The sequence below is a fragment of the Lytechinus variegatus genome, chromosome 7 (assembly GCF_018143015.1).
Source record: "Lytechinus variegatus isolate NC3 chromosome 7, Lvar_3.0, whole genome shotgun sequence".
Lineage (NCBI taxonomy): Eukaryota > Metazoa > Echinodermata > Echinoidea > Temnopleuroida > Toxopneustidae > Lytechinus > Lytechinus variegatus.
This window is the reverse complement of record NC_054746.1, coordinates 15,405,892-15,422,642: the sequence shown is the minus strand read 5'-3', so window position 1 is coordinate 15,422,642 and position 16,751 is coordinate 15,405,892. Positions and strand designations below refer to the sequence as shown.

The window sequence follows — 16,751 nt, the reverse complement described above, 5'->3', positions numbered from 1 at the left end:
TTTAGAACATTTACTGTAGCTTTTTCTGGTAGTTAAATGACTTCTCAAGTCTATTTTCACCTCCAAGGAAGGTATACAAGCTTCTTCTGTTAATGGATTGTTGGAAAAGTCTTCAAATTTATCCACTTCAGGGCCCCATCTTACAAAGAGTTACGATTGATCAAATCAACCATAACTCAGGAAAGCCAGTAACGTCAACATCAAAAATACATGTTTGTTCAGACTATTTTCTAGATTCATATTTTTCTTGAAAAATTCATTGTGCTTCTCTTTGTTTAAAAAGGACATTGTGCAAATTTCCCAAAGAAAAAATTATAACATTGATGGATTTCCATATACATGAGGTTCATCGGGTCAATCATAACTCTTTGTGAGATGGGGCTCAGGTACTTTCCCTTTAAACCAAGGGAAGATAAAGCTACTGCTTCCACTGGTTAGTGTTCATGAGGTAACATCACAATCTGGGCATCTATAGCATCTTTGCTTTTCTCCCTGGGGAAGATGAAACATGCTTCAAGACTACTGCTGCTTCCGCTATTCCTGGGGGCATTGATGAAGGCTTCACTCTTGGGAACCTCTTATTGGTATCTTTCAATCCTTCAAGGCAATCATCATATCATCCCCATCAAATGTTAATACCTCTGTTTACCTTAGGGAAGACAAACCTGATTCCAGATTACCGCTGCTTCCAATATTCCTGGGAACATTGAGGAAGGCTTCACTCTTGAGAACCTCTTATTGGCATCTTTCTTCAAGGCAATCATCCCCATCACACGTGAAGAACTCTGTTTACCTTTAGGAAGATAAACATGCTTCAAGATTACTGCTGCTTATGCTATTCCTGGGGGCATTGATGAAGGCTTCACTCTTGGGAACCTCTCATTTGTATCCTTCAAGGCAATCATCAAATCATCCTTATCACACATGAAAGCTTCAAACTTGGGCACCTTCTTGTTTGAATTCTTCTGTTTACCTTTGGGAAGAGAAGCTTGCTTCAAGATTTCTGCTGTTTCCGCTTTTCCTGGAGGCATCGTGGAAGCCTTCACTATGGGGAACCTCTTATTGGTATCCTTCAAGGTAACTGTCAGTCCATCCCATCACATGTGAACCCTTCCGTAAATCTTTGGGAAGACAATATTGCTTCAAGATTACTGCTGCTTCTGCTATTCCTGGAGGCATTGACAAAGCATTCAATCCTGGGAACCTCTTATTTGGTATCCTTCTTCCAGGAAATCACTATACCATTTTCGTCACATGAAAAGCCTTCTGGGTATCTTTGGCAAGATATACTTGTTTCCAGATTACTGCTGCTTCCCCTATTCCTTGGGGCATTGAGGAAGGCTTCAGACTTGCACCTACTTCCCATATGCAGTCACCACAGCATCTCTATCACAGCTGAAACCTTCCTTTTTACCTTTGTGAAGATATACTTGCTTCAAGATTACCGCTGCTTCCGCTATTCCTGGGGGCATTGAGGAAGGCTTCAAACCTTGGCACTTTCTTGTTGGTATCCTTCTTCCCCCAGGCAATTACCAGACCATCCTCATCACAGGTGAACAGGAAGTGAGAGTCATGACTAAATGTCAAGCTGTCAAATCAAAGAAGATCAATATTATATTAAACTGAAAGTTTGATAATAGACCAAGAGAAAAATATTTAAAGAGGCAAACAATTCTGTTTTAGTCAAACAGACAAAAAAAAACCTATAACTACCACAGGCCATTTACAATCTGGTCAAAAAATTAAATACTGTCCTAATCTTTGGGGGTAAGCTACAAACTTGTACTTTTACATCACAATACTGTATTCTACCAGAAAGAGTGAAATAACTTTGGGAAAATCCACTCTCTACTTTATCAGGAGACAGATCCTACTTCATTTGATGTATGTATCCCTGAACTACAATATGATAGATAAACACCTAGAAGTATGCAATTTCCACTACTTTTTAGGAATAACTTTTAGTTGAAATTTACTGAAAGGCTACTAAAACTGACCTTGTAATTGGTCGATGCATTTCTACCGAGATGTTCCTGAGTGGACTCAAGTCCAATGTACTCCACATTCTGAAGAAACAAAATGAAGATGCAAGAGAGAGAGAGAGAGAGGAGAAAAAAGAAAAAAAAGGAAAAGAAAGAGAGAGAGAAAACATTTCATTATTCACACACTCTTACATGTATCTTGATGGCAGCAATTGTCACATTCATATTTTATCATACATGTATTCATAGAATAAGTAACACAGCATTTTATGTAAGAACTAACCTGCAGACAAAGCATACATGTATATCTACTATAAACAGAGAGGAAACTGTGAACTAGACAAATTGCAAAACAAGCCAATTTAAATACCTCTAGCTGTCAGACTGGTTTCAAGATAATCCTTGATCTACTCTCCATCACTTGAAAATTTACATCAGGACTATTCCATAACACAATCAACCTTTTTGTATGTCTGACCCCGTTTTCTTCCTATTCTTGGATCCTTGCTTCACTTCATGAAGTGCTCATGCAATTACAATATGACAGCATAGTAAGCGTTCATACAAAACAGAAAACAAAGACAAATCCTAACTGGAATGTCCTACATATACGGGTCAAACATACATACTTTATGGAATTGCCAACAAGTACAGTTGTGCTCAAAAGTTAGAGAACCCCAACGCAAAATACACTCCTTCATGCTGACTCTCAAATGTAAACAACATTACAGTGTTCAGCAAGCCAAGAGAAAAACACTTCATTGAATATAATATTTCAACACCTCACCTCACGATTAAATATCATAAACATGGCAGAACTTGATCACTTTAAATATGTCAATGTAAATATGTCAATATCACCACCATTTCATTAAGTGAAATAAGGTTGAGAACTATTATGAATCATTGTTCATTCAAATGCATTCATTATATTAAAACATATACTTCATGAAAGGTTTTTCTATTTTTAAAGTTTATTGATGATCACAAACAAATTAACATCAGCAACAATAAATCTTCTTAACAAGCATATGAAATTACAATCAAATAATTATTTCCAAGTGAGGAGGGGGGCTCAAAAGTTGAGACATACCTGACGACACCATCATAGCACCCTGCAGCTATGGCATTGATGGAGATGCCCTCGGGGGCATTGGAGAAGGAGAGGCACAGCATCTGACTGTGGCAGAACACCCTTCCTATCAGATCGGCATTGATACTCCACAGGGTTAGCTCACTCACACCGGCCGCTGTCAGAGACATAGACAGATCATCAGCAGACGCTGAGGTTAGCAAGGGGTGGGGTGCAGTGCAGGCAGGAGGGGGTGGGGTGCGGTGAAGGGTGGGTGGGTAGTGATTATTAGTCACATTCCGATAATATAATTTAGGGTATAGGTACAGCGTCCCCAGTACAGATAACAGGGTGGGTGCATTATCATCACATTATGGAGGGATAAATATTGGCAGAGGTTTAAGACATTTACAAAGTGGGATGAGGATTGGTACGAGACAAAAACGTGAATAATATGGCGGGACCGAAGTTGGCAGAGGTTAAAGACATTTACAAAACGAGACAGGGATCAGCAAAAGACAAAGGAGTGATAATTTAGCAGACATACCAGTCAGAATTGCATTGATAAGATGAAAGATGGCATTCATCCGCGATACATCATGCAATACAACATAAAATAGGAAGAATTAGCGGATAAAGATCATCATATTATAGAGGCAGAACGAAGGTAGAAAACATATACACGCACATATATAGGACGGTGAGTTAGATAATTGAAAAGAAGGGGGAAAAATGAAATGTAGAAATTTAAACATCAAAAATTCCATAAAACAAGACATGATTATACAATTAAATAAGTGGAAATGGCTATAATATCACTAAAAACAATTTCTTTCTATTTCATTAAGATGGGTAGGGTGCAGATGATTAAGAACATCCATTCATATCTTGATAACAGAAAAACTGAATATAAATAAACGTAATATTATGCTATCGTGGGGAAAGTATTCATTTTTCATTTCAACTTATACATACAAAGAGAACAATTACACTCACCGACATTGGAGACAGATGCTATGTCACCAGAAACCTCGCTAACAGCTACGGCTATGATACTACCCCCTCGCTTGGTCTCGTCTTTCAATGATCTCACATAACACAACCTAAATGTGAAAAAACAAGTGCAACAAAACTTGCAGCTCACAGCAACCTACATGTAATGTCTTAAACGTCACCATAATACTACACGTGAAATGGCACTGGCAGCTTTTTAGTACAATCCTTATTATAGTTTAAATCTGGATTATTTAATGGGATACTCCACATATATTTGAGATATCTTTTGGAAGATGGTTACCTCTTGAGAAGATTAGCCAATGCGATGAGAAATTTCCCAGCGATTCTGTCATGATCACTATTGAACTGTTTTTCCAATATTTTTCAATTCTTTTTCTCATTTCAATTAAAAAATGCAGTAAAACAAAGTAATATAAATCAGATACAAATTTAAGGATTGACATTTTCAAGAATTTAATAAAACAAACATACAAAGCATGCTACAAGACTTAATTTTTTTTCAAATAGATATGATAAGAATATATTTGATGATGTATTAATATAATATTACCTATTGAGATCCCAGATGATACATGTCCCATCTTGGCTAGCACTGACCAGTATACTGTATGGTCTGCACACATAAAGGCAGGTGACCGGTCCCGTGTGTCCGAGAAGACGAACAACTGACCTGGTCACTTCAATGCTGCTTTGCTGTTTGAAAAAGAAAAAAGAAGGGAAATGATTAAGACTTACATTAATCAGCAACTAACATTATATAAGCTTCAACAATTGCCCTTATTCTACATATAGTTTTAGTTGTATATGATTTTTATTACCATTCATTCTTATCTACATGTATCTATTTGAACTCTTAGTTATATCATTTTGCCTATGGGAGTCTCACAGAAATTTATTATCTGTGCAGATGCGATCATATACTGGTTATCTATTTCCATTCTACTTGCATTTATATATTGGGCAATTCCATAAAACATGTACATCTGAACCCATGTATGTGAGAGCTTCATGAAATTTTCTGTATCTGACTACTGGTTCTTATGACAGTCTGTAATATTCTCAAAGGACCATGACTTGGACAGTTTATAAAATGAAGGAAGAATTTAGACAAATGGGGGTCAGATGTACAAAAAGGTTTATTTATTTTTTTATTTTAACAAGTGCACACATATTACCAAGAATATGTGTAATAGCATTTTCATTTACTTGTATGTAGAATAAAAGATCAAATCAAAGATCATTGCACTCTCATTTGCACTGGCACAAAAATTAATGGACTTGAAAGCTTTAACATCAAATTTTTTTCCTTGTTAATTTCATCCTGTCATAACACCTGCAGAGTGTAAGTTTCCTCCTGTAACCAACAACTGAAGAATTTGATTTGTTAATTTCATCCTGTAATCTACAACATAAGAATTTTAAGTTGTTCATTTCTGGATGAAATGAACAGCATGAGAATCCTAAAAGGAGGCAGTTAAGTTTGAATTGCACTTTATAATAATTTCAATGAAATCATCTTGAAAGTCACTTTCACCAAAACTGAATTACTATTCATGCTATTAAAGAAGAGGGCTATATAAAGTAGGAGAGAAAGAAGAGAAAGAATATTTCTTCTTGAAAATATTGAAGATAATTTTTGAATTATGGAGAAAAAAACTTGTCTCCTAATCGCCAATTGGAAGAAAAGAAGTAATATTTTAAGAACTCCTTTATCATAAATTAGAGAGGAAGAAGGGAGTGCCAGAAAGAAAATAAGCAAGCAATCAAGAAATAAAAAAAAGAAACAAGAGAAAGAAGGGGGGGGGGGGGGCCAAAAATTTATTTTAAGGAAATCAGATGACAAAAGAAAAAATACAACAAAGGAAAACGAGAAAAGAAAGAGGGAATAAAATATAAAAGAAAAAAATATTCAAAAATGAAACAGAGAAAAAAATTGAACATTTAGAGTTTTCAAATTTTACCTTGTATGGATTGAACTTGATATTATATGCGATGATCATACCAGAAGCCATTCCAGTAAACATCAGTCGACAGTCAGAAACTGAACTACAGGTGGTAATCTAGTGAGTGGATCATACAAAATCATCAAGATTAACTCTTTACAATTCATTAATCAGTTTAAAAGGCTCAGTGAATTGATTGAAATTCTGTGGTGATCACTCTAAGATTTCTTTTTTTTCTAACATGTACTTGTCCCATCTTCATAAAACTTCCCATCATAAGCAAATTATATGAAATATATGCCACAGCCAATCAAATTGTAGGATTTCAGGCATTATGGCTTAAATCAACTCGGCTGCGCCTCGGGTGTTAAACCACGCCAAAGTTACCTACCGACCCGCTCTAACCCATGCATCATTTGTATATTGTACCAGTCCAGCAAAGCCACTTTCAAATAAACACAAAACATTGTTGGACTGATGTCGAATTAGCAAACTTCCAAATATATAATGCCTATCCACTTACTTCCTCATTTGGATTTGACTGTAGGAATTTAATGGGAGGAGTCTTAGCCTTGTGTTTGAGTCGAATGTCATTAGAATTACCCCATTAACCAGCATTAAAGGACAAGTCCACCCCAACAAAAAGTTGATTTGAATAAATGTCAAAACTTTCTTATACTACATCTGATTTTGATCAAATTTTCACCATCATGCTTGTTAGATTTTTCTTTATTGATTCAAATCAACATTTTTCTGGGGTAGACTTGACCTTTAATAAGACTAAAACTATCTTCTTGCCTCATCATTTGTATTTGACTGCAGAAAGTTAATGGGAGGGGTCTTGGCCTTGTGTTTGAGTCTAAGAATGCCATCAGAATGACCCCAGGTCAAGAATCCTGACCATTTGATGTCCACTGCGTACATGCTGCTCACACCTGTACAAAGAGAAAGTTATTTCAAGCTTAATATCTGGATGTGATTGACAAGTTTTCACCAGTCTCCTAGGTTCTTTGGCAGTTTTCCATTTTGTATTATAAACAATATGTTTTTGCCTTTACCACTTACATTTTTTCTCTCTCTTTCACTATCGTCTTATCTTAAACTTTATTTCATTTATTCATCTTGTTAAAAATTGTATGTGTACTTCAATGTCAACGCTAATATATGTAATATTGACAAATGATGTGTTTTAGTATACTATTTAAACAAATGTGAATACTGGTAGAACAAAAGGGAAAACCACCAGTACATATACACAAACTATCATTCATAATCTCTGAACTCATTTACCGTTATCCATCAAAACGATATAAACACAATCACTTTTCAATATTCAGACAAGGTAAATGTATGTATACGTAGATTTTTCATACAATTTTGAAGGAATAGAGCAACAAGGAAGAATTATACACACTTTTCTCCTTGCTGTACATGACAAGTAGACACTGGTTCTTGGCCACCCCACACACATTGCCTGTCGGTAGAGGAATAAGCTGATTGGGTGTGGTCATGAATGCTTGTTGCCACTTGACCATGGGCTCACTGGATGCTGGTGATCCGAGGTAGTCTCCCCACCGCATACCCTTTACATGGGATAGAGGCTCCTGGAAAAAAAAGACAATAGATAAAAGACTATGGATGTTATATTGTTTTTATTTAGTGATACACTGATATCGATTGTTTATGCATAAATGCCACTTGTATATCATAAAACCTCTCATCAATTAACTCTCAGCCAATCCAATTCAAGGATTTTAGAAGCTTTTAACAGTTGTCAGTGACAAACACTTAACATACACTTGAGGAAATGCTCTCAGCGGAGCCTTTCTGGAAAACCACAGTAAGAAAATTCTCACCGACTCATTTGTTCTCAGCTAATCAGAATGTAAGGATTTAAGAAGCTTATAACAGTTATCAGTGATAAGATATGCTTGATAAAATGCTCTCTAGGACTCACCCTGAACAGGCCCTTATCATTAGAAACCGAGGCTGTCCTAGACCTCGAGGTAAAGGATGACAAGAAGCCCATGTTGACGGTGCCCATCATGGCAGAATCTGCAATGACGGTGTCTGGATCATTGTGCTGCGGATGAGGGTTGGTGAACAGCTGCTTAGGGGTCTGGCCATACGTCTTGATCATGGTCTCAACGGCACGTCTTCTGGTGTGGTCCTTGATGGTGCGGGTGTCGAGACCAAAGTAGGTCTGGAGGAATAAGAATTGAATAGGAATAGAATGAAGACCTTACTGTGTATCAGCACTTAATACAATTAATAAACATTGTAAGAGAGGTAAACAAACATTTCCAATGCACAAACTTGCTATTTTTCTTCTTCTTCTTTTAGCTACACTTCCTCCTTCAATTTTCGCACCCACTTCATACAGGACGTACAACAACTTTAACTTCGCTATTATGGCAGTTAAGCCATTTTTATGAAACAGGCCCAGAAAATTATTCCGGTACTGCAGTACCGGAAACCAGCAGGTGCAATACAGCGGGTAAACACCCTTTTCTTTACAAATAGTGTATTGATTAAACATGCACAGGGTGTGACTCTCTCATACAAGAGACCAACTAGCTTCCTTTCCAATGGACAGAGTATGTGACAGGTGCCTTTACAACTAGAGACAACTCGGCATGATGTCTTTCACTTACGGCAGGATGGAAGACATTGATGGCTTCTACTGCATGCTGCCCATGCTGCTTGTATCCAAAGACTAGATCCACCCAACTGTGGAGCTTCTGACAGACGTAAGTAGATTCCAGGGCTTGCTTCATGATCTGGACAAAGAGTCTAGCATCCTCCTTGGCCCATGGGGGTAGAATGACATTGTGTACTGCCTCACCGGACTGACGAAAGCCAAAGTCATAGCCTGTGAAAGGGAAGATGGTGGTTCGGAAATAATAGTTGCACATCACTGTCGTTTGGAAAAATGTAGAATTCTATCCATTTGGCATTGTATGATTGATAAAAGATTTCACCACAAGATTTGATTCTATACATGTAAATATGATCCTTTTCTACTCAATTCATACCAACATATCAATTATGCTTTGAAATACCAAGTATCTAGAAAAATCTGATAATTTTCAGAACTCCAATAATTTCACTCCTCTTCATAAGAATGGAGGTCCTGTCTGAGTCCATGAGAAAATAAGAGGAAAGAACACAGGTTTTATTTTATTTCATCTGCACTTATTAAAGTTTGAAAATGATGATACTGCAAGTATCAGCAAACTCTTGCTACCTAATAAATGTTGTCATAGAACTTAATGACAATTAATTAGACACTTTGAAATTTATTCAAAAAGAAAAGTGAATTGCCAGTATAATAAATATCCATCCATCCATCCATCCATTGTTGAAGATTTATTCTTGTTATGTATTTTTGCTGCTGCTGTTATTTTGCTCTGAAGTGCCTTGAGCATTCAATTAAAAAAGAAAAGTGTGCTATTTTCTGTAATCATTGTCATCCAGACTAACCTTGATTGTTCAAGAGGAACTCAGGGAGGAAGAAGAACTCAGGAATGAGTTCTTTAACATCCGTGGTAGATTGGAAGGAAGACAGAAACCAAGAGGTCTGGATAGAATGAAACGTCCGGTCCGGGAGATCAAAGTGATTATCTGCAAAGGGAGAACAAGACAGAATTCAAAGATTTCACAGCAGTTCTATATGCGATTTTAAATAATTCTTTGGTACATAAAGCTAATGTGATAGAGATGACAAAGCTACTGTTATTTGATTTGAAAAAAAGATCAGCAATCCAAGTTCATTTGAATTATTCAAGTATAGAGTCATTGTTGGTCATTATCACCACCACTATGACCATCATCACAATCATCATTAAACTAATAATCATCATCATTATCAACACTACTATCACCACCACCATCAACATAATCACAATCACCACCATCATCATTATTGTTGATGTCATCATCAACATCACCACCACCATCACCACCCTAAACAAGAACACCACCCTTCATCTCCCACTAACCTTGGTAGTGCAGGAACATCTGAGTGAATGGTGGGAGCCTGACAAGGTACTGCAAGACTGTGCCGCTGTTTGAGTAGTGAGAACCATAGTGGTATGGCGCGATTACCAAGGTGGTTTCCTCTCCCATACGATGGTTCTTATCATACTCCTCTTGCAGGGCCTGCAAGGAACAACAAACAGTGGTTTAACACTTGACAATCTCAGCTCGTAACTAGCTTTAAGACAATGAATATCAATGAAATGATGTCTCACATCTTTTTTATCTTGTTTTTACTTTAAGGTGCTATTTATACCTGTAATGTTAAGTTTACTTTGTGAATACCTTATGATTTCCGTTTCCTGTAATTGTATGAGACTTTTACATGTAACTTTTGATGTCATCACTCATAGGCCTTCTTAGGCCAGCTGTTGATTGACAGGTGTGATTTTTAATAAAGAATAAAAAACTAAACTAAACTATGACATCCTTCTAAAGCAACAGTGTTTTCTTAACCCTTTGACCACAGAATATAGTAGTTCCCTTAGTCTCTGTACAGTGACCAACCGTTCCAGTAGGCAATGGGTCAAACTTGTGACTACTGACTTTGTAATTCCCAAAGGCTTTGAACGAGGACAACCTGGTTCGACTTGGCGATGGGTTAAAAGAGAAAGATGGAAAGAGAAAAGAATGAAATTTAAAGATGTCATATATCTTTTTTTTTCATTTAGACTATGGAAACAACTAGATTCTCATTTAAAGATAAATTCCAGTATTGGTAACGATCTCAAAATGACTTTTTACAGAATCTAATATAATGACCACCCAAGTGTCTGTTTGTATGAATAAAAAATATGTGCCAAAGGATTCTGGAAGAAATTGTGTAATTGCTGAGAAATAAGCAAAATAAGCGCAGATTCGGTCACTTTCGTCGGGTCTTTATTCCAGCAATTATAATACACTGTCCCACGTGTGCCTATCTGTGTTGGTGATCTTCAGTGTGAACATTTTTCAGCGTAGATTTCAAGATTTCACAAAGTTCAGTTTATGTAACTCTACCAGATCTAGATCCTCGATGATATACTGACAATTAAGCCCTGTTTTACAGACTTTCTCATGAAATCAGTGTTTACTGCAACTACTGGAATTTCTCTTTAACAGTTGGAAGAAAATACATATTTTCAGAACTCCTTTACTTTCCATTTTAATTTCTCTATAATCAGAAACCAAATTGAAGCTCACTTTGAAGTTTTCCTTGTATCTCTCCTCTCTGTCCTTATTCTGCACTGCCACTGGCTTGGTGAGGTCTCTGAAATACTTCTCTTTCGTCAAGTCAATCTTCTCATCAACGTAGTTATTCAGGACAAACGGGAAGACCGGATACTGCATCAGATCGTTGAAGGAGCGACCTCCAAGCTTGTTGAGCTGGGTCAGGTACTCAAAGTTGGTCATCTGGCCCATTCGCCAGGCCTGAGTGAGGGCCAGGACACTGTCCACCTCAATCAGGTTAGGCAGGTCCATGGACTTGATCTCTTGGAAGATGGTCTGACGCTCCTGGTGAAGATGAAAAAAAATTCAAGTGGTCCATGAGTGTACATTTCCAATGTTCAAGAAAATGTCATATTTGGCAATTTTCCTTTATTTTGAATTGCTGGGGAGATTTGGTAAGGTACTACAATAACAGCAGGAAAAAAAATTGATTGTCGGTTAAAATATCCAACAAGCCGTTTCATGAAATGCTGCCAAAAGAATATTGTATGGCAATTATGAAACACAATACTTCTAAAAAGGTCCTTCAGAAATGTTGAATAACAATAGCAGCTACTACTACATTGGGCAAAGAGCAGTTCTCCCGAAAAGGTCAAATAGCCCTGGTACGTTGGAAAAGTACTCTGATATAAATTTCTACAAAGAGATTTGATACAAAGTTTATTTGGGATAAGCAGGAATGTTGGAAACCGTGTCCTGACAGAAGATATTCAATTCTTCTCCTTTTCAAACAACTTTACAAATTAAATAGTTCATATCCTGAAAATTTACCAAAGCAAATCTTTTTATTGAAATACTGTCATTTGTATCTAAATGCATCTTGTCATGAGCTTGTCATTTCATTTTGTATTTGTAACTATATCTTGCTTATCACTGTCAATCCATGTCTTTATACTCTCTGAATGAGACGGAAATAAACCCTTACCTCCGTGTTGTCAAAGCTAAGCAGTAGAGTCTTGCCATTGGTTAGGAAGATTTCCAGAGCATTGTCTCTCAACTGATACCATCTCAGATGGAGTTCTTTGATCTCATCGTACGTCCACCAGATGGTCATCAGGTCAGTATCACCCATAGAAACCTAAAGGGTCAAGAATTCAGAAGAGGTAAATGCCTGACAGGTTGCAGAGAAAATGGGGGTATACTGTATGTAATTGTGGGGAGCATTCTTTTTATCATCCACTGACAGGAGGCTTCATGCCACAGTAATTAAGTTAAATTTTTCTGTCCCTGGCGTTCCAATGGTTGATATTTCTTGTTTTGTATTGTTTACACTGATATGTATTTTTGTATATTATTTGCCGAATAAAAAAATAATAATAATAATTTGTAATCCCCAGAAAAATACTAAATAAAAGTCAGGTTCATATCTACAAATAAAAAAAAAAAAAAACCCTAAAGCCTATAGCAGCTCCAAACATGACATTTATAGTGATATTATTACTCCAAGATGAAGCAGCAGTTGAAGGAAAAAGAGAGGGCTAAATTTAAGCAGAAATGACAACAAGCAGGACCTCTTGCATTTCTGACATGAAATGACCTGTCAGCAATTGAAAGTCCTGTCCCAATCCCGAGTCTAGATAATAATGAATTTGCAAAATACAGCCAGTACATTTTCATGAAAAGTCTCATTACTCTTCACAGGCAAATCTGCGTTCAGCCAATCCAATGCCAGCAATTCAATAGCTTTGGTTGTCAATAGAAATAAGTACACAATTACTTCCTGAAACGATCCCCTGAAGTGAAAAGAAATTCGCTGGGATAGACTGTACAACAAACCTTAGTGAGACTAGCATCAATGGTATTTCTCAGAGGCTCCTCTCCAACAAAGTACATGCTGTTATTGCCTAGCAGCAGTTCACCCCTTGTCTCCGTAGCAGGTGTAACATTGACACATGTCGATGCAAGACTGCATGGGTGATAGAGAGAGAGGATAGGAAGTTTGATCAATAATGATTTCAATTGAAAAGTTTAATTCAGAAACTTCTTTTATGAGTTAAAGTCCTGGTGGGTGTTTCATAAAGCTGTTCAAAAAGTTAGGAATGACTTTATGCAGGACTGGAACATGTTCTTAGGTGCTAAATCAGTTTAAGAGGGAAATAGCATTTAGCACAAGAAAGGATCACCAGTCGTGCGTAGGCATTCGTAAGCTACAAACAGTCCTACGAAACACAGGTAACATAACATTGAGCTGATTCCGACCATTGCAAGTGCACTATCAAATCAAAGATATTATAGCCTTTCTTGAATAAATAAAATCTTGATAATATAATGCTTCCTTTCAAATAGACATACCAACTTTGTGCTCAGAAGCTGCATTTGATATTTTTTTCCGAGACTATACTGGATTTGAATCAATCAAATATCAAGTAAAGAAATTTTCAGAGTTCTAATGAAGACGTCAAGATACAAAGCCCCCAAATTGAATTACATCTCGAGTTGTACCAATCTCAATTTATTCATTAAAATCCCTTCAATTCAGAGCACATTATTATTAGCTCAAGTGTAGGTCAGGTGTACCTGATCTTTTCATTCATCTGCAGTCTTCTCTTGAGTTCTGAAGAGCTTTGAGACTGTGAGCTGCTATCAAAGAGATAGGACAACGGTCGAGAGCAGGTCTCCTTGTGTTTGGTTTGTTTCTCTGGGAGAAAGAACTTCTTAGGGATGAGTAGATGACATCTCTGGAGTCTCCTCCTCACCCTCCCTGGTCCTTCTGTAGGGTCAAGCTGCCAGTGTAACGGGTAGGTCTCTGGGTCATACCAAACAGCCCTGCAGATGAATGCAACGTGTGACAAAATAAGGAGTATTAGTTAATGTCAATTTGTGATTATACCAATGGAAGGGAGGGGGGCAATAAAAATTGTTACTGTTTCTCAAATCAACAATACATATGAAAACATGCTAAACTTCATACTTATGAGTAAAACAAGAAACAGTTTGATCTGTGATGAGAAGATGGAGCTGAGTGATGGGGTTGGGGGAGGGAGGGAAGAGGTAGGTGAGGAGGGTGTGAGCAGCAACAAAGAAAAAAATTGGCATGGATTGTGCGGAAGCAAGTATAGATGTGAAAGGGTGGAGCTGTTTAGAGAACCCTAACACAGCACTGGCCAGCCAGAGTAAAGCGTCTATTACTTAAATGGCCAAATCACTGATGATCTCTTGTCTGCTGCTGAGGACCCAAAGACATCAGTATAATAAGATCTTTTAAGTTTTTATGTACAATGTATATCCTTGTATGTTGATGAGCCAGGGGTAAAATATATCAAAGTACAACAATACAAAATGCAAGTCTTGCTAGTAAATTATCTGGTATAAGTACAATGTGAATATCAACAGCAACTTTTGTCAATATGAGGACCCTACCTTTCATGTGTAAGCTGTTCGATGAGATGCTGCCATGCCGTCCTCACATCTAAAGCCGATGACATGGCTTGTTTGATGTGCTCCAAGAATTGGAAACGCTGCTTATTCTGGTATTTACCAACAACCTATGATAAAGAAAAGAAAACATCAACATAACATATTTGCTTACTACAGAGGTAGAAATGTTAAGTACAATGCTATCTTGCAAAAAAAGGGCACTCTGCTTTATTACACGTACATGAATGAATCAGTAGTCATTGACACATTTCATTTTCAAAAAAATTACATTAAATAAAAGGGAATTTGCACTAATACACCCCCCAGGATGTCTTAAGGTTAAACTTGGCAAGCTCAGGGGCAGATTTAGCATATACATCATAATCTTTTTTGGCCCTAATTGTAGAACAGTTTAATTCAAGTGATAGCCTCATGGATGAAGCAGAGGATTTGTGAGCTATCTGGTCGATATATGATGGGATGATTATGGATCTCTTTGCACTAGAAAATGAGGCGACACCCATTCCACCAGTTTTGTTGAGATGAAAAAGATTCCCCTTTTCAATATACCTGAGTGACTTCCATAGCAGAATGAGTAATGTCCCTGGCCATATCATTCATTCTTTGGTTCAATCTGGTTGCTTTCTCTAGACGATGTTTGTGCCACGCTGACCTAGCAACATCAAGATCCGTCCAAGTTGTCTTTAAGTCCTGAACAACAAAACAGGAAAAGGAAAATTGTAAGATATACCATAATTTTTCTTCTTTTGCCACCTATGCACTTTTGCAGCAACAGATGTCCAATACAAGATCCCTGCTTTCTTTACTCTCTTAAGATTTTGAAATTATGCTTCAGTCAGTAAACCAGCAATAATGACAAATCCAGAATTAAAATGAATGACTACTGACTGAATGATATGTATGAAGTTGGATTTGGTGAAAAAAAAACTCAATTTGGTCAGTTCACTATAAAAATGTTTACTATAATGGTATATTTTGTCTTTCGAATAAAGTTCACTTTTAATTACACATAATTAGACATTAGAGTGTCTTAGCACTAGCACAGTTCACACAAAGATCAAATAGGTCAAATATGTCAATCTCTGTTTTACAGGTTATATCCACATCCTGGGCGTACCTCTTCCAGACTCTTGATAGCCTGGGGATCATCCTCATTTGGATTGAAGGATTGGAAGCCACATTCCTTGAGAACATCAACTAGGATCATACCAAACATATGATCCGTTTCTGATAGGTCATCGTGATGGTTATGAAGCAGGTCATAGAGGTACAGCTCCAGCTTGCTGGCATATTGCTAGAGTGGAGAAAACAGAACAGAATATAAAAGTTTTTTTGAATAACAAGATAAACAAAAAAGAAATTGCCATTCTGGTGTGTGCAATGTATATGTAAAATTCCAAAATCATAAAAAAAATCAAATACATTCAATGCAGATACATTAATAAAAATAATAATAATAGGCATTTACATAGCACCATCTAGAAATATTCTATTCGGAGGCGCGTCGTTATTATCATTATTACCCCGGCTTTAGCTGAAGTGTTGTCACAACACCAACACCAGAGTTCAACACCGTACTAGAAATCACCCAATATCACCATCATCACCCAACATCATCAATACCAAGTAATGATAAACAACATCATCAATATAATTGTCGTCTTCATCGTCATCATCATCATCATCGTCATCATCATCATCATCATCATCATACTCATCCTCATCATCATCACCATTCCCACAGTCACTATAATCATCATATTGTGACTCGACATTGGGTGCTTGTGAGAGCATACCTGCATGCTTGTTTGTAGAACACACTTGAGGATCTGCTTGGACCTGTCAACATGAGCCACTTGCAAAGTAAAAATCCTTAGGGTCAGGTCTTGAGCTGGTGACATCATATGAACCAAGAGACGAGCTAGCTGAAGCTGAAGGGTCGGTCTTGAGGACCACACGATGCTGTCAAACTGACGTCGCTTGATGCTAACCTTCTTCTCCTGAAAGAGAAACCGAAGTAATTTTGTTTACCATGTACATATGAGAACAGGTCGAATATTCTATTGTATGCTGTATAAGCTAATATTTTACAATACAATCTCTTTATTTCAA

The 16,751-nt window shown here is 37.1% G+C and overlaps 1 protein-coding gene across 1 annotated transcript in view; it reads right to left on the bottom strand.

Moving 5' to 3' along the window:
- Positions 1-298: 298 nt before the first annotated feature.
- The window catches only part of LOC121418537 (lysosomal-trafficking regulator-like), a 93,367-nt gene continuing 76,914 nt past the window's right edge, over positions 299-16,751 (bottom strand). Inside the window, exons 32-51 of the mRNA XM_041612459.1 lie at positions 16,436-16,639; positions 15,757-15,933; positions 15,189-15,329; positions 14,622-14,746; positions 13,779-14,027; positions 13,038-13,167; positions 12,187-12,339; positions 11,235-11,546; positions 10,016-10,175; positions 9,498-9,638; positions 8,669-8,886; positions 7,972-8,217; positions 7,429-7,618; positions 6,813-6,949; positions 6,033-6,131; positions 4,622-4,764; positions 4,051-4,157; positions 3,076-3,265; positions 1,998-2,066; positions 299-1,588 (exon numbers count right to left, since the gene is read on the bottom strand). Of these exons, the coding sequence (XP_041468393.1) occupies positions 1,411-1,588; positions 1,998-2,066; positions 3,076-3,265; positions 4,051-4,157; positions 4,622-4,764; positions 6,033-6,131; positions 6,813-6,949; positions 7,429-7,618; positions 7,972-8,217; positions 8,669-8,886; positions 9,498-9,638; positions 10,016-10,175; positions 11,235-11,546; positions 12,187-12,339; positions 13,038-13,167; positions 13,779-14,027; positions 14,622-14,746; positions 15,189-15,329; positions 15,757-15,933; positions 16,436-16,639 (3,369 nt within the window). The 3' untranslated portion in view covers positions 299-1,410. The remainder of the gene's footprint in view (positions 1,589-1,997; positions 2,067-3,075; positions 3,266-4,050; positions 4,158-4,621; positions 4,765-6,032; positions 6,132-6,812; positions 6,950-7,428; positions 7,619-7,971; positions 8,218-8,668; positions 8,887-9,497; positions 9,639-10,015; positions 10,176-11,234; positions 11,547-12,186; positions 12,340-13,037; positions 13,168-13,778; positions 14,028-14,621; positions 14,747-15,188; positions 15,330-15,756; positions 15,934-16,435; positions 16,640-16,751) is intronic.